General features: G+C 35.9%; 1 protein-coding gene across 2 annotated transcripts in view; it reads left to right on the top strand.

The window, feature by feature from the left end:
- MUC19 (mucin-19-like) overlaps nucleotides 1–12,610 on the top strand; it is a 71,010-nt gene extending 58,400 nt beyond the window's left edge. Inside the window, exons 42-47 of one of the 2 annotated variants that reach the window (XM_059886926.1) lie at nucleotides 6,187–6,225; nucleotides 6,943–7,041; nucleotides 7,311–7,385; nucleotides 9,428–9,970; nucleotides 11,217–11,282; nucleotides 12,390–12,610. In XM_059886926.1, coding sequence (XP_059742909.1) covers nucleotides 6,187–6,225; nucleotides 6,943–7,041; nucleotides 7,311–7,385; nucleotides 9,428–9,624 — 410 coding nt within the window. In that variant the 3' untranslated portion in view covers nucleotides 9,625–9,970; nucleotides 11,217–11,282; nucleotides 12,390–12,610. Of the gene's footprint in view, nucleotides 1–6,186; nucleotides 6,226–6,942; nucleotides 7,042–7,310; nucleotides 7,386–9,427; nucleotides 9,971–11,216; nucleotides 11,292–12,389 lie in introns of both variants that reach the window. The other variant, XM_059886927.1, reaches the window with a different exon arrangement.
- The last annotated feature ends 5,818 nt before the right edge of the window (nucleotides 12,611–18,428 follow it).

The following is an 18,428-nucleotide window of genomic DNA, read 5'->3' as shown; positions in this document are numbered from 1 at the left end:
TGACCTACTGATCTTCATTTTCATGTAAGAATAAACATTTAATTTTAAGGCACATCAACATACTTAAAAAAAACTGATTTTATAAATTCATCCAATAAGCATCACACCATAGTAAACATAAATCAGTTTAAAGTGTTTGCTTTTAGAACACTTTTAAGGGAATTAAGGATACTTTCTGTGGAGCAATTGCCTTGCACAGATTATAGGCTTGAAAGTCACATCCCATCTCTTTTACTGACATCAATGATTTAGAAGTTGAATAGCATTTGACAAATTGTGATGAATTCATAACTACATAATGATTTTTGTTTTTTAACCTTGTAGTGGTGAACCTCTCTTGATCAGAGATGAGAAAAATGGATCCCTAAATAAGAGTTTAGTCATCATTAACAAGTTTCTTGTTCCTTTCTAAATATAGCATGCCTCAACAAAAACATTTAAATAGATACTGAAAAGCAAAATGTAATATTCCCAGATATAACTAGGACATATCATTTTGAATATGTATTGCCTTTCCATGAACTATTTACAATAGATGGAAGGATTTCTTTTTTAGACATGAGAACCCATTTTACTTAGAATTTTGGCTTACAGTCTCAGTGTTCTAAATGTGCTTTCATTCTGGATAATACATAGTCCTTTTGAGTTGAATCAATATGCTTAGTGGGTTAATTTAATTTAGCCAAAGTTGTTCTATTTTTATTTTCTGCATTGTCTTCAGATATCAATTTGGTATTTAAAAAAAATCTTATGATTCTTGAATATGCTATGTTAAGTTGCTTCAGTCATGTCCGACTCTGTGCGACCCCATAGATGGCAGCCCACCAGGCTCCGCCATCCCTGGGATTCTCCAGGCAAGAATATTGGAGTGGGTTGCCATTTCCTTCTCCAATGCATGAAAGAGAAAAATGAAAGTGAAGTCGCTCAGTCGTGTCCGACTCTTAGCGACCCCATGGATTGCAGCCTACCAGGCTCCTCCATTCATGGGATTTTCCAGGCAAGAGTACTGGAGTGGGGTGCCATTGCCTTCTTGAATAGGTAAGATTTATTTCAAAAAGAGACTGTGCAGAAGGGCACTTTTCTGCCATTGTCTTGTTCCCTGAGTGAAATATTTTTGATCGAGTGCTAGATCAAATACTTCCTTACATCAAGTACTTTTCACTGGCCTTTAGTTGTTTTTGTGTTTCTTTTTTTTTTTTTTAACCTATTCCTTGAAAGGATTGAGCAAATTATTCTAAAACTCCTTTCATAAATTTAAATGACCTTCTCAGATGGATCAAAAGTATTTCATCTAGCCAGGTAGAAAGAGAAAGGCCAAGGTCTTCAGAAGAGGAAATGATGAAGTATTTGACTTTATAACTTTGAGAGCACAAAGGAAGTAATATGGCAAGCTTACACTTTTTTCCATGCTTTGTAAATCTGTTTTCTTTTCTATGCAGTAAAAGCTTTCAAAGAGTTAAAATGCCCTGAGAAATGCCTAGCCAACCATTCCAATAAATATGTTATTTTTAGAAGAAAAATTATGCAATCATGTTTTGTTGTTGTTGTTGTTCAGATTGACAGATCTTGACACAGAGCTAACATTTACTGAGCACTATTCTAAACATTTGACACATATTACCTCATTTGATACAGAACTCTATGAAGTGGGTGCCATTATTTTCCTCAATTTACAAATGAGGAAATGGAAGCACAAAATGTTAAGTTATATGTTTACAGTCACTTGGTAATAAGTAGCAAAGAGAGGATTAAAATCCAGAACATATTTTTCTAGATTCAATCTTAATGCTTTTGTGTTTTGACATTTAAGAAAGAAAATAAAGTTAAATTTAAATTAAATATTATTAACACAGTAGCATATAATTGCAGAATTCAATTTCAAATTTTGATTTGTGTTAAAATTTATAATTTATTTAATTTTTCTATTAAAACTAAAAATAGCTCATTGACTAAATGGAATACTGATTCATATAATTTAAAAAAGTAGGTATGTTACATAACAGTTTAACATCTTAAAATGCATTTTTCTTATCTCAAAAAGTTAAAATATCAGAATTTTACAATTATAGATTGTATATACATTTTTTTGCTTATGTAATCACTTATTCTAAAACTGTATTAATCATAGAAAGAAAGTATGTGCATCAGGATGTTATTGAGAGCCAGTTGAGTGCAGTGGGAAGCAGAAACAGAAAAATAAGAACTAGAATCTCTTCTCTTCTACTTACTAGCTCTATGATCCTAGTTTCAGTCCTTCAAATATACTGAACATTAGTTTTCTCATTTTTTATGTAGGAAAAATAGAATATCTACATTGTAGGATGTGAGAGCAGCTTAGTGTAACACATAAGTACTCAATAAAGTAAAATTTATTACTAGTAACAGCTTTATAAAGAACAATAAATTATGTAAATCAACTTAGATTTTAGCAGAATAGTAATTTTTAATAATCAAAAACATACTGCTTATTCAATTAAAACCAATTTTATGAATTTTTAACTTTTTTCAGAAATAAGATACTTTGCAAAATCTAAACTTTGTAGTATTAAATTTGTTGTTTATTAGAGAAAATGTTTTAAATACTTCTTAAGATTATCTTTCATAAATTTATATTAAGTAAAATTGAATTTTTTGAAGGAAAATGGGAAAATAATCATTTATAAAAGATTTTATAAATTTTATAAAACTTTAAATGGTTCTTAGATATAATAAAAAACTTAGTAGTAGCTGGGAAATTAATTATGTGATTTCATTTCAATTATTAAGTTTATTATGAGAAAAAAATGAAGTTAAAATAATAAAATAAACTATCAAATTGATCATGAGGTAAAAATAAATGGACACAATCACTCTGAAAATTGTTAGGGTGGATTACTACTTTGTAACATACAGAGATATCAATATTTTGGTAAAGGAAGCTCTTTCTATTATCATTTATGTATTGGCAACAAAGAATCTGATATACAGTAATTCATAATAGCAAGTACTTTAGCATACATGTTCATTTGCAAGTAATGGAAAAATTAATTGAAATTGTAATAGTTAAGGATGTCAAAAATTAATGGGAACATAATTGCTTTATCTATCAGTTTTGGTAATTAAACCATGAATAAAAGTGAATGTGAATTCTCATTTATTCCTATTAGTAGAATCTTATCCATACTTTTTATTGTTGTATCAATAATTTAGACTTACCTCTTCCCAGGTTATTTTGTGGGGAAAGAGAGCTCTTCACAGTAGTCAAAATGGTATGGACTCCAATCTGAGGCTGGTTTAGAGAACTCTTATGGCCTTGATAAAATACGGGTCCTTGAGATCCACTTGAGTATGTTGCCTCCTTAGCCACACCAATTGCACAGAAAGGCCTGTAAATGTGTTTTCTCATTCAAATGCATAAATATTTGCGATGACTGCTGTGCCATCTGTCTTGTGTCACTGTGTTCCCCTTAGCGCTGTGTTGATCCCTACATATTCAGATGTAGAGATTTTGGAGAAGATTGATTCTTCTCCATGTGATAATGTTGCTTTTAATGAAATGTGATTGCCTTCAGTTTGAATGAGTTCAAATTAGGATCACTGGAATTTCTTAAAGGCTGAAAAATCTATACTGGGAAATGGAATTGCCCTACATTCTCTTGAAGTATTGAGTTCTATCCTGCTACGTCATTATAATCCTGACAATCTCTGTGGACAATGGCATAACAGTCTTCCTATGTTATTCTTACATTCATCTCACAACTCACTTTAATTCAAATGTCCAATTGTTGTGTTTGTTAGTGAGAAAAGATATCAAGATTTGAAGAGGTCTGTTGGTGGAGTCTGCTTGATATTGATTTGAAAATTCTTCCCAGCTAAAGTGTAACATTAATTCTGAGAATATTCACACAAACATTTTCTCAATCTACTTAATATTTTTATACTATAACCACTTTTGTAAAGTAATTAGGGGAGATAGGCTGCTTTATTTTTATTTGACATTTTATTCTGTAATTTCTAGTCTAATTTGTAGTATTTCCATTAATATGGTGAATGGGTAACAAAAAACTTATAAACTACAAAAGTAATGTATTATGCATAGAAGTAGCATCACATAAAAAGCTGTATGCATCACATACATACAGCTAGGTTCAGCGTGACTTAGATTTTATTCCTAGCTTTGTCATTGACCACTAGTGATCTTGAACAAATCACTTACTTTTTCTGAGCTCAATTCTTCATACATAGAATAGGTGTAATACTTTCACTTCATTGACTGATTCATTCATGTATTCTATTGACAAATATTTATCAAGCCCCTGTTATGTATTAGGGACTCATATCATTAGGAGTTTAAAGATGAATTATAATAGATGCGATCTGTGCATTAATGAAACAATAGTTCCAGTCAGAAAGATGGATGTCAGTCAAGTAATTAAAATGAATGAAAAGTAGCAATAATTTACAAGAACTATGAAGTGCTTAAAATGGGGGTAGGATAGAGAGGGGATTTGATCAAGTCAGGATGGTCAGGAATTGAAGAAAAGATGAGTTAGTTGAGAAATGACAATGAAGTTCTAATAAGGAGAAGAGAGAGGAACTGTTTTCCAAGTAAAGAGAATGGCAAATAGAAAGAATGAAAGTATGGCTAGATAAAGCTGCTAAGTCACTTCAGTCGTGTCTGACTCTGTGCGACCCCATAGATGGCAGCCCACCAGGCTCCGCCAACCTGGGATTCCTCCAGGCAAGAATACTGGAGTGGGTTGCCATTTCCTTCTCCAGTGCATGAAAGAGAAAAGTGAAAGTGAAGTCGCTCAGTCGTGTCCGACTCTTAGCGACCCCATGGACTGCAGCCTACCAGGCTCCTCCGTCCATGGGATTTTCCAGGCAAGAGTACTGGAAGTGTGGTGCCATTGCCTTCTCCATGGCTGCATAGAGTGAGGATCAAATAGATTGTGTGAGAAGTATTTTCTTCTTTTTTAAGTTATAAACTTTTACAGGTGATATAAACACACGTAATACATTTCCAGGGATTTTTTAAAATAGAAATTAAGATTGAAATTAAGATTTCAGATTGAAATCTTAAAAGCTGGAAATTAATAAAGGCATATATTTAGGCCCATAGACCACATCACAACAAACTCTTAAGAAACTTTTACCACATTTTCTGGCAATGGGAATGCAGATAAAATATACCTCTTCCTACAGGAGTTTCGGAGAAGGCGATGGCACCCTACTCCAATACTCTTGCCTGGAAAATCCCATGGACAGAGGAGCCTGGTAGGCTGCAGTCCATGGGGTTGTGAAAAGTCGGACATGACTGAGCGACTTCACTTTCACTTTTTACTTTCATGCATTGGAGAAAGAAATGGCAACCCACTCCAGTGTTCTTGCCTGGAGATTCCCAGGGACAGGGGAGCCTGGTGGGCTACCATTTATGGGGTCCCACAGAGTCGGACACGACTGAAGTGACTTAGCAGAAGCAGCAGCAGCAGCACAAGAATTTGCTGGTGACTTCAAATTTATCTCCATGAACCCACTATATCAAATCATAAAAATAAACCCTAAAAAATTATTTCTCCTTCAATTTGCCCCAAACTCTTTGTAGAGAAATATTGAAGGTGCTGACAATAAAAAATAAAATGAAGTCAAAGAAATCATAAACTGCAAAATCACCCTCTGCTTAGCAGAGAATTAACTTTTCATTTTTGATATATATTTATTCCATTTACACTGTATTTGGTAGACTTCAGCATATGCATATGTGTATAGCATACAAACACCCACACATACACATATGCACACTTGCATTGAAAAGAGTGACATTATAATGTCACTATTTAAAAAAAAATAAAAATGTGTTACTAACTCTCAACACTGAGTATACTGAAAAGTGAAAGTGAAAAGTGAAGTCGCTCAGTCGTGTCCGACTCTTTGTGACCCCATGGATTGCAGCCTAAGAGGCTCCTCTGTCCATGGGATTTTCCAGGCGAGAATACTGGAGTGGGTTGCCATTTCCTTCTCCAGGAGATCTTCCTGACCCGGGGGATCAAACCCGGGTCTCCCGCACTGTAGGCAGACGCTTTACCGTCTGAGCCACCAGGGAAGCCACAAGCCACTAAATATATTGAAAACTAACAAGTGAGCAGTCTTTCTAGTATTTTCCCTTGAGGTCAGAAAAATTCACGTCATTTCTCTTTTTCTTGTCAGGAACAACTCTGAGTTTCCTCAGTGAAACTTTTACCACAGGTTAGTTTATTAATTCCTGGTTTTATATGTGAAAAAATATCTGACAGTGGAAATCATTAGTACCTTTGTGTTTTTAAGAAAGAAATTATATATGTTTGGCTTTTGAAAAAATATTTTTAACAATAGTTTACTGGGCTTTTCCTACTGTTTTTAAACTAAACAAAACCCCTGAACTTGACTCATTTTTAATATGTCTATATTAACTGGCTATAATATGGCCTTCAGTTTATTGCTGATATTAATATAGCATATATAACTATTAAGTTATATCAAGCCTCAAATTAAAAAAATAGGATGAGAGAAAACATGGAGATCTCATGATACATTTTTCTTATTAGGTATTTTAAATATAAAAGTAGCAATTAACTATTTCATGATGATTTTCATCATTGTTACTGTCATCTCTAAGTGACAATGTGATTAGGGCATAAGGTTCTGTTTATTTGAAAGCAGTCTTTTGAGATAAATGTCTAAAGACCTCATATGATACAATTTAAATGATGACATGACTTAGTTAAAAAAAAATATGGTAAGGACTAAACCAAAATCTTTGCAGGAAAAGCAATAATGGAAGGGAAATCTTGGGGTATCTGTGCAGAGTCACTGGATTCATGATTCTATTTTCTACAGTAGGAATTGATTGAATAGTTAAATCACCCACTGGTATTAAAGGCCGAGTAAACACGAGATGAGACGTTCTCTTTATGTTTTTCTCAGGTGTTACAAGAACTCCAGCTCCCATCACCTCCACAGCTGGAAGTGTGGGCACCACAGGACTAGTGGGCTCCACCTTCACCAGTTCTGGGCGCATATCAGGTAAATCAAGTTCAGGACAATATATACCAGCATGGCTAAACAACTGGTTTCAGGCAATATTGCTCAGAACAATATTTTACAAAATAAAAGTATCTGACTTATGTGTTATATCAGCTTTGGGTGTTTTTTGTATGTAATTAAAATGTAGGCTCTTTAATTTTTGCACAAATTGCAGTCTTATTGTATATCATGTTACAATTATATACACCTTGAGAATTGATAGCATGCAGTTTTTTCGCAAGTTTTTGCCTTTTCTTTACCTTTATCAGGGTCAACTGGAGTGTCAGTAAGTACAATCACAGAAACTGAAGATGGAAGCACAGGTGACACAGGCTTCAGAGTAGGTGAGACAAAGAATTGAGTCCTTAGCTTCTTTCCACAGCAGTCCTTCATTTTGCATCAGGAACAACTGTAATCTGAGTATATTAGATAACAGAGATGTGGCATCCGCAGTAAGTTATCTGGGTGACTTTGAGAAAAACTGAAAAATTAACATTTATATGCTAGCAGAATATTAGTGACATATTTCTATGGCACATTAAAACTTCTGAATGATGCTAGAATATGTAATATGTAATTTAATCCACATCAACACCATGGTAGTTAGGGGTCTTTTTTCCCATGAGAAAGAAAATAATGGAAGTTCTTAAAACTGGCAGAGGCAGGATTAGAAGCCGAAACCTTAGCCTCCTTTGTCTGTGGCTGCACAATTCTGCATTCTGTGCCTAAAGAGCGAACATCTGAGAGAATTCAGTGAGCCTACAATTGTCCTTGTGCATCGCTGACTAAATTTCAACTACTGTTGGTCTCAAAATAAAATATTATTGATGATTTTGATTAAAAACAAACAAGCTCAAGTTCACTCCATCCCTTATGCAGTCAGTGAAGGAGTTTAAGTACCATTTTAATTTCCTCTTTGCATCACATTTGCCTTTGCTTTTGCTCAGATGTCAAACATTTTCTATCTAGTCTTCATGTTCATCCACCTCACTCACCTTTCTCTAACACAGTGGTGCTCAAAGTGCAGTTTCCAGACCAACAGCATTCACATCTCCTAGGAACACTTTTGAAACACAAAATTTGGGGGCACGCTTGCCTAGAATCAGCAGCTCTTAGCGTTGAGCCAGACAAACAATTGATACTTGTCAATGTTGAGAATGTTCCCACTCTTCCCAACTTCCTTCCCAATTTACACTTTAGTCAGTTCCATACCAGAATGAACTTATAAAACTTCAGCTGTCATCACATCATTGTCCTACTTAAAATCTTTTAATTTTTCAGATTTCTTTTGGGATAAATCAAAACCATTATATACCATTAAAAGGCATTTCTTTAATGTATGCATAGAACTTCTCTTTATACATTTATTAACTAATCCGTGGCCTGACTTCATTTTTCCTTCATTTGTTTTCCTTTGGAAAATTTCTCAATATAAAATTTATGTCTTAAATATTTTTTGGAATAAGATATTGCTTACACAAACATAAATTTTTTGAAAGATACAGGCTATAGTAGCACAAGTTAAGAAATGACTTAATTCCAATTAAATCAGTGAATTGACTTAAATTTTAGGGTGATGACTATTGAGTGTATATTTTCTAGAATTTGAATTGGAATTATGTACTGGAGAAGGCAATGGCACCCCACTCCAGTACTCTTGCCTGGAAAATCCCATGGACAGAGGAGCCTGGTGGGCTTCAGTCCATGGGGTCGCTAGGAGTTGGACACGACTGAGCGACTTCACTTTGACTTTTCACTTTCATGCATTGGAGGAGGAAATGGCAACCCACTCCAGTGTTCTTGCCTGGAGAATCCCATGGACAGAGGAGCCTGGTGGGCTGCTGTCTATGGGGTTGCACAGAGTCGGACACGACTGAAGCGACTTAGCAGCAGTAGCAGCAGCAGTGATAATGACAAGTAAGTCAGCTATCTCCTTTGGTTATCAGACAGTGAGTACAGCAGTCTTGAGCACGGTTTCTCCAAGTCTGGTTTGTAAGCGGGTGCAATCCAGAATTCTTTGTTACTAGTCCATACTGTGAGAAAAACTGAAACAGAATATGAGTATTTAAAAACAGCAATTTGACACAGCAATTTTATTTTTGTTGGATAAAAGCTTATGTTTTCTATGGTTTTATTTTTTTAATTTATCTACTTTCATGGCACTTTTCCAAAATTTTACAGTAGACTGAAACATTTACAGAAGTTTTCTTTTACCACAGATTTTCTGAGAAGCACAGGGTGGAGTATGAACTTAGGTATAGTTTTACCTGGTGACGATGTCTGTGGAGTGGGACTAGTAATGTAAATTGCCTCAGAGGACTTTTATAGGGTTAAATGAGTTGATTTATGTCTAGAGTATTTTTTAAATCACTATTTTTTTAACCAGGAGGAACAGAAGGTCCTACTGCACCAGTAAGAGGTGAGGAAGATGGCACACCTGGGCAACCAAGCACAGGAGTGACAAGCTCAGAGAAGCAGGCAAGTCAGGATGTGAACCTTAGCCTCTGCTACATAGTACTGAACTCATTACAGATTGAACAAAAGATTAAACTCTACATGGCGTCATTGACTCAGTGGACATGAGTTCAAACTCTGGGAGATAGTGAAGGAGAGGGAGGCCAGGTGTGCTGCAGTCCATGGGGTCGTAAAGAGTTGGACATGACTTAGCAAGTGAACAACAGAACAACTGATATAAGACCATCTAGCCATAGAAATCATAGGAATCATTTGAAGATTTCTTTTTTATGATAAACTTTGATTTTGTCATGTTAGAGAGGAGTGAAATGTAGAGTTCTGCAACAAAGGAAGTAATGCTTCTTCCTTGTGTCAGGGACCCCAAGAACTTCAGAAAGCTTCACAACCGCCCCTGGGAGCAAGAGCACAAATGCAGACTCAGCTGTCCCAGACACAACCCCTGGAGGCCAACCAGGTATGGAAGTGGGCAACATTGACAGTCATCTGAGGCATCTTCTTACTGACCTTAAGGAAGTCACCAGCACTTCTGAGTTATTCCTTACTAGTAAATGCCCATCGGAGAAGGCAATGGCACCCTACTCCAGTACTCTTGCCTGGAAAACCCCATGGACGGAGGAGCCTGGTAGGCTGCAGTCCGTGGGGTTGCTAAGTCGGACACAAGTGAGCAACTTCACTTTCACTTTTCACTTTCCACTTTCATGCACTGGAGAAGGAAATGGCAACCCACTCCAGTGTTCTTGCCTGGAGAATCCCAGGGACGGGGGAGCCTGGTGGGCTGCAGTCCATGGGGTCGCACAGAGTCAGACACGACTGAAGCAACTTAGCAGCAGCAGCAGCAGCAGTAAATGCACATATTCATGACCTTGTTATTTCTACATTTATGGAATTAATGCCAGTGATTCTCTAATATCAATTCAAAGGTGATCTAAAGCAAAGTATGTTGTATTTCAAGTTCTAAGACTCCTGCCTTAGGGATTCTAAGGCTGTGAATGTGAAGTTGGGTTAAGGTCATAGTTTTCAACCTTGGCTACACATTAAAATTGACTAGAAATATTTTTGAAAATACATACCGAAGAGCCTTTTACAGAGAAATTAAATCAGAACTCTGAGAGGAAGTGCCCAGGCATGAGTGATTTTTTTAAGTAAGAGGGAGGGGACATATGTACACCTATGGCTGATTCATGTTGATGTTTGGCAGAAACCAACATAATTCTGTAAAGCAATTATCCTTCAGTTAAGAAACAAATAAATTTAAAATAAAAAAAAAGACTTTGCAGTTTGTTCAAATGTATGACATGGGCTGAGACTCTCTGGGCTAGTCTATTTGTATATTTAACAAGCAACCCAGGTGATTCTTATGATCAATTTTTGAAAGAGTGAATTGGAAATGTGTAAGTGTGACAGGTATTTTCAAAAAATATTTCTTTAATTTATTTGGCTGCACCCAGTTTTAGTTATGGCATGTGAGCTAGTTGTAGCATGCAGAATCTTTTAGTTGTGACATGCGGACTCTTAGTTGCAGCATGTAGGATCTAGTTCCCCAATCAGGGATCGAATCCAGGGCCCCTGTGTTGAGAACATGGAGTCTTAGCCAATGGACCACCAGGGCAGTCCCAGTATTTTGAAAGCAGTTAAACTCTGTTCTGTTTAACTAAAGACATTTATATATATAATTTGATATACATTGTTTATTTTGAAAGAGACTACCAGATCATCAGCTGGTCAAACAACTGGAGAACGAAGCAGTGAAGTGACAGCATCTGAAGGTAAGTTAGGTGAGTAGAGGATATCATAACTTTTGTCAAAAGGGACATTCTTTTTTTCAGAATACTACAGATTTTGCTTAGTATTACTTATTAATATACCATACAAGAAAAGATCGAGAATGGGATAAGCATGAATAATGTTTTTCATGAAGAAGGTTTTCTTCCTAGTTTCTCCAAGTCTTCTCTTCAAACTTGTTACAGTACAGGATTGTCACATTAATATATGCATGGGTGCTAAGTTGCTTCAGTCATGTCTGACGCTGTTCAATGCTATGGGCTATAGCTCACCAGGCTTCTCTGCCCATGGGAATCTCCACACAAGAATACTGGAATGGGTTGCCATGACCTCGTCCAGGGAATCTTCCCAACCTAGGGATCAAATTCACATCTCTTAAGTCTCCTGCATTGGCAGGCAAGTTCTTTACCACTAATGCCATCTGGGAAGCACAATAATATATGGCTAGTGGCTAAATCACTTCAGTCGTGTCCGACCTCTGTGTGACCCCATGGACTGCAGCCTACCAGGCTCCTCTGTCCATGGTATTTTCCAGGCAAGAGTACTGGAGTGAGGTGCCATCGCCTTCTCCAACAATAATATATATACTCTCCCAATTCTGTTTATCAGGCGTAATAGTAGAATTTGTTGGGAACTACCACTCGAACTGGCAGTGGCATCACAGCTAAATCATCTTTCTCTAGTTCCAGCCCAGCTGGTAGTTCAGAGGCAAGGGGCAGGACACCTGGACACTTTGGTGGTGCTCCATCAAGAGCTTAGCCTAGACTCTTAGCTGATTCCTTCCTCAGAAGGGGTTTATGTGAATTGAGTAATGGCTTTGGCTTTAAATTTTAGGACAAATGAATGGGTAGTTAGAGCATTTTCATCACAACCATTTATGTAGGGTAGAGTTGACAGATAAAATAAAGGGTGCCGTTTAAATTTGAATTTCACATAAATAAGAAAATTTTTTGGCGTAAGTATGCCCCATGCAAAAATTTGGATGTGACTGTTCTTTATCTGGAATTCAAGTGCAACTGGGAGCCCTGTATTTTGATATCCTTAATCTAGCAACCCCAGTGTCCAATGAGAACATCATTCTTTTCAATTAGGAACAACTGGAGGTGAAAATGCTGCCACCACTGGAGCTGCTCGTGATAACACTTCTGGAGCAACAGGTACTGAAAGAACTTAACCAGAATAAAACCAGACAATATAAATGTGATTTCTTTACTTAAAATTTGGTCAGACACAAGTTTTCCTGGGAAATTTAATTATTATTATTTGTGTGATCTCAAAACTGAAGGAGATCAGAAATAAATTGAGCTATTTATTTGTGTGTGTCCACATCATACTGGGTGCCCTAGAGAACCAGGAGGGGAATAGAGTAAGATATTTATTCCCTTAGAACTTGACTTTTGAGCTGGAGAAATGGATATTTATATATACACAAAGGCAAAATCATGCATGATGGAAGATAATCTAAATCAAGGAAATGTTCAATGACAAGTGTTGAAGTGGGAGCTCAAGAGGACCTAGTAAGAGAGCTGATTAGTTGGGGTTGAAGACAACAGAATTATTCTATTTTGGAAAGAATATGATATTATGATCAGTACACTATGACTGTGTGGACTGAAAAAAAGACATACAACCTAAAAGTTGTGAGTTATGTTTTATTTGGGGACCTTATTGTGGACTATAACCTGTAAGACAGCCTCTCATATAACTGAGAAACTCTTAAAAAGAGGTAAGGGGGAGCTAGGATACATAGGAGTTTTTGCTGAAAAAAATACATATAGTACATCAAAAGATTACTGCTGATCATAAAAAAAAAAAAAAAAAGCCAGACATCTTAAGTAATGATTTTAGTACTTTTCTATGTATGGGAAAATGCAAGAGTCTAGCCTCATTGAAATAATTCCTTAGGTCGTACCTCTTTTTATCCAGGGCCACTATCCTGTTTCTCTTCATCTTGAATTGCCCGCAGGGTGCTCTGCCCATGGGAGAGGCTGCTGTGGCTGATGGCATGGGCAAGCAACATTCTTTGTTTACTGAAATGGCAGGAAACATTCTTTACCTATAACTATATCTATATACTTTAATGAGCAAAGACTCAAAACATAAGTAAGCGGAATGAAATTTTAAGGATATTTTCAATTTCAGGGAAATAAATAGCAATCATAATTCAGGTGTTGAAGATACAGAATTGAAAACAAAATCTTTCCCTAACTCAGAGACTCTCTCCACAAAGGTAGAAGAGAAAGAAAACAATTTTATTATTGAATAAGCATAAAACCAGAATGTGATACAAATTATAGTCAATTTACTAAAGGTTTTTAAAGACAGAAAGAAATCTCACCAAGCTGATACAATCTGTTACCTTCCTGTTCTCAAGAAAAATAACTAGTTCTTAAGTAAAAATAAGCGAACTTGACAACCATTTTTTACACATGTTCATCCTGAATTCACCTGGCAGGTGGGTGCCATCTGGTTAATTAATAATTGGTTTTATACAATGGAAAAATAAACTTTTATTTTGATGATAGGAAGGAAATTTTTTATCTAGAGGGGAAAGGAGCACTGTCTCCTGAAATGTTTACTTTTCAAAGAGATAGCACCAAAGTCGTTGAGAAAGACATTTCTGGGTCATTAAGCTGACTGCTGCTGCTGCTGCTGCTGCTGAGTCGCTTCAGTCATGTCTGACTCTGTGCGACCCCATAGACAGCAGTCCCACCAGGCTCTTCCGTCCCTGGGACTCTCCAGGCAAGAATACTGGAGCAGGTTGCCATAGAGGCTTATTTAGTTTTTTAAAAGATTTACATGCATTTCAAAGACACTGGAAAGAACTTACCTCTACAAATATTCTAAAGTAAATACTCTAAGAAAAGAAAAGGGGAAGTCTCTTCCCTTATTTTCAGTAAAGAAATTAAGCCTAATATTAAAAATTTTTATTTTTGCTTACACAGGCCATCCTCATAAAAGGATAAGTTTTATATTTTAATTAACTAGCTTTTCTCTCCCATTATAAAATTAATCCATGCCGAGGGTATTGCCTGGAGCAACCTTCAGAGCTGTAAGTGGTAATTCCTCTGAAGAACCAGGCACTAGAGCCACAAGTCATGGGAAGTCAGGCAAATCTGGACCTGATGTTTTCAGCAGTTCACAACAACACCTCCCTCATCAGTGTGTAAAATGGACTAAGGGCCTGATCCTTAATTTGCTTTGATGCTTTTAGAATAGATTCATGGGGTCTCGAGGAGTCGGACATGACTGAGTGACTGAACTGAACTGAACTAAACTAACCTAAACAAAAGGAACCTATGGAAAAGAAATTTAAAGAGGAAAATGGTGGCTGTATATATTAGAATCTACACATACCTCTGGCCACCAACCAGAAATATCAACAGTCCACATCTAGAATGTTTAGGGGCAACAGAGAAGACTGAAATCTCAAGAATGGGAAAGATGGCTTTATGACTCAGAGGAACCAAGATTCAGATCAGGTCATCAGAAGAAAGGGAAGTATAGAGAGGCTTTTAATAATGGTAGAATATAAATAGCATCAACGAGGATTCACCGCCAGAAGGAAAGGTCCTCACCTTGATTAGAGAATACTGAGAGATCTGGACCTGGCAAGTCACAGCATTTGTGAATCCTGGGTTAAAAGAAAGTGGAGAGTTCACGGAATGAGTACTGGCAGTCTTGGGAAGTTATTCAACTGCTTGTAAAGGAGGAGGCATATTGAAAGGCTAAGGAATCCTGGGAACCTAAATGTTAGAAAAAAAAGAAAAAAGTACTTAAATCTCAGGGTCTCTAGAAAACAGGATAATAATTAAAAATTAGAAGACAAAGGAAAGGCTCCACTTACAAAAGAATCTTCCCTTCAGTGTAACAAGAGCAAGCCCTTGATCTGAGAAATCTGATGAGCCTCACAAAGGCCTCTCTGCCCTCAATGCATAGGATCTCTGTCAATTGCTGTTTTAGAAAAATACAATGCAAAAACTATGAGAAAAATTAAATTCCAATATCTATATAAAACTATTCTTTTCTATATATTTTCAGAAATTTTCAGCAATAGCAAGAACATTCTAAAAACTTAGTCATAAAGCAGAGGGATACTAAAATGTTATTGAACTCAGCCTTGCAAGCTTCTCAAAAGCCTACACTTGACAGGCAAGTGTTGGTAGAAAGGAAAGTTTGCTTTAATCAGAAGACCTGCAATCTGGGAAGAAGATGGGCTCATGTCCCAGAACCAACTCCAAAGGTGCTACTCAGCCATGAGTTTTTAACAGGAAAAGGCAGAAACAATCTCAGTGAATTCCTGAGGCAAAATGTTAGGTTCTGCATCATTTCCACTGTGTCCAGGCTCACTGACTCCTCATGATCTTTCTTCAGATGTTCTCTTGGTTACATGGTCTGCCTGAAGAATTGCTAAGGGGAAGTTTAGGATAGAGAGATAATCACTCTTTAACTGCTTAATTCCTCATTTCTCCTTTTCAGTCTAGGGAAAGAAGAAACAGGTTAGGCAAGGCATTGTGTGCATTTAGTAGAGCTTAATTAGGAGTTAGGTTAAATGTTGCTTAGTGATCTCATTTCTACAAGGTTTGAGGGGAAACAAAAATGAGCAACAGGAAAGGGACAAAGTTGTTGCTTACAAATCCCCACTGTCAGAAATCATTCTATTTTAATTGGATTAGGGGTGAAGGTACATCTGTAACTTCTTCATGTTGACATATGGCACCATATTCTTAAAGTGGAAGATGTTGACATGGACCTGTAACATCTCTTTGCTGATAATTTTAGATGCCTGCTTATATATGCAAGCAGAGGAAAACATAATTTTTTAAATGTAAATTCATTTACTTTAATTGGAGACTAATTTTACAATATTGCATTGGTTTTGCCATACAGCAACATAAATCCGCCACGGGTTGATGCTCACAAAGATATAGATTATTATGTGCAATAATTCTCATCCCATTTTCTTGAGGCTAGTGCTTGGAACTGTGCTAGTCATAGATGGAGAAGATTATGTCATGGCTACAGTCTGGTCATCATGAAGTTAGCTTTCCCCCTCTGGTGGCAGTTATAGTTATGTCCAGAACAGCTCAGGAATGTGTAGCAGACACTGAAAGATTCTGTGACTCTATTTTCCTAATCATTAACTGCTTGAACGTGCTCTTTTGTGATTCTGGAAGGCCTGGGAGATTTCAGCTTTCCTACAAACAAAAGACAGGGGACGTGCAGGGACTTTTGTACTTGAGGGGGCCCTTTGGGTTCTGCTTGATTTCAAAAACATAACATTAATACAATTTAAAATTAAAAAACAACTGAAGATATAAAGAGACATCAAAATTAGAAATTAAGAAAACTCAGGGTAAAAATAGATAAATAGTAGGAGGATGTTAAATTGAAACTGAAGGAGAGATATTGAAAAAAAAGAAAGAAAAATTATTTCAAAAGTAAAGGCCAAATAACAAGGTACCTAACAGAGAATAAATAAGACTGGAAATACGGCAAAGGGATTAGAGGTAGAATTGGAAAAATCACCTCCCTAAAAAATTTCAGGAAAAGGTAAAGAAGATTGGAGTAGGACATAATTATAGGAAATAGACAAAATATCATATATATATGTATATATAAAATTACAGTTTCTAGAGACGAAAAAGCAATGAAATCAAACTAATACTTAGAATTATAAATCAAATCATGTTTCCTGTAATTAAAAAAATTCAAATCTACATGTTGAAATGATTACCTTATACCTGGAATAATCAATTCTGTGGCTTTAGAAAAATGTTAGACTTGAAAGAAAAAGAATTTTTCTAGATGTTGAAGAAAAAGACAACTATTAACAAGTAAAGAAAATTAGATTAGCATTAGACTTAAGAGTAGAGTAGCATTTAGATACACAAAGACAGAGAATGTGGGCCAAGGGTTTCATAGCCAGTTAAATGTAATTCAAGTATTAAAGCTATAGGAATATAAAAAAATACAGGGAATTATGTAGCCATGAGCCCTTCATAATAAAATCACTGGAGGAGTGTTAAGCAGCAAAAAGATGCTTTGAAGACAAACTAAAAGATTGCATTTGTAACTGTAACACTAACACTATGACAAAAGTTGAAAGAAAGGTAGAAGAAAAATGTTACATATTTGACCAAATAAAAATGCCCAAATAAAGTATAAATAACCAAGAAAAAACTAAGCATTAATAAAGAAAATAGTATTTACTTAAATTGGAAAGTACAGAAGAGAAAGAGAAGGAGGAGAAAATAAATGATGTTAATTTTATTGGTGCTCACAGGGAATAACCAATAGGCACTACCTGAAAGAAAATTCAGAGGATGCTAATGGGATTATATAAAAATAGCACTATAAAATATAACCTTTCTGACTATCAAAAGAGAAATAAATAAGCAGAAAGAAAGAGTAACTAAAGAGTTTACATAGCAAAAACAAATGGCTTGAAATTAGAATCCAAACGCATATTAAAATAATGTTTAATATTTTCTGTTAATTTTTAATGAAAGCGTTTCAAAATTACAAAATCTGTTAAAATTGTAATTCATACAAAATTACAAAATCTGTTAAAATTGTAATTCATACTAATAGCTCTAAAAGAAATAAAAGCTACTAGGTTTCTACATAGAGGTTAAAAAATGTATTTTATAAATATTCAGTAACCATTTCTGAAGTGAAAAATCCAAAAATAAATAACTTTCCCAAGCAGTGTCCACATACTCCTAGAATCAATATCATGTAATTGAGTGAATGAATCACTTAACCTCTATTACTTTAGACTTCCCTGGTGGTTCAGACGGTAAAGCATCTACCTACAATGCAGGAAACCCGGGTTCAATCCTTGGGTTAGGAAGATCCTCTGGAGAAGGAAATGGCAACCCATTACCCAGTACCCAATTCCAGTACTGCTGCCTGGAAAATCCTATGGATGGAGGAGCATGGTAGGCTACAGTCCATGGGGTCACAAAGAGTAAGACAAGACTAAGCAACTTCACTTTCACTTTCTATTACTTTAGTTTTCTTATCTGTAAAAACTGAGCAATGTAATCTATTGAGTGGGATTGTGTTGAGGATCAAAATGAAATAATGAATAAATGTATGCCAAAGCACATTTTTTGAAAAGTAAA

This window comes from Bos taurus, chromosome 5 (genome assembly GCF_002263795.3).
Source record: "Bos taurus isolate L1 Dominette 01449 registration number 42190680 breed Hereford chromosome 5, ARS-UCD2.0, whole genome shotgun sequence".
Classification (NCBI taxonomy): Eukaryota; Metazoa; Chordata; class Mammalia; order Artiodactyla; family Bovidae; genus Bos; species Bos taurus.
Note: the sequence above shows the minus strand (reverse complement) of the source record. Positions and strands in the feature narration are given on the sequence as shown.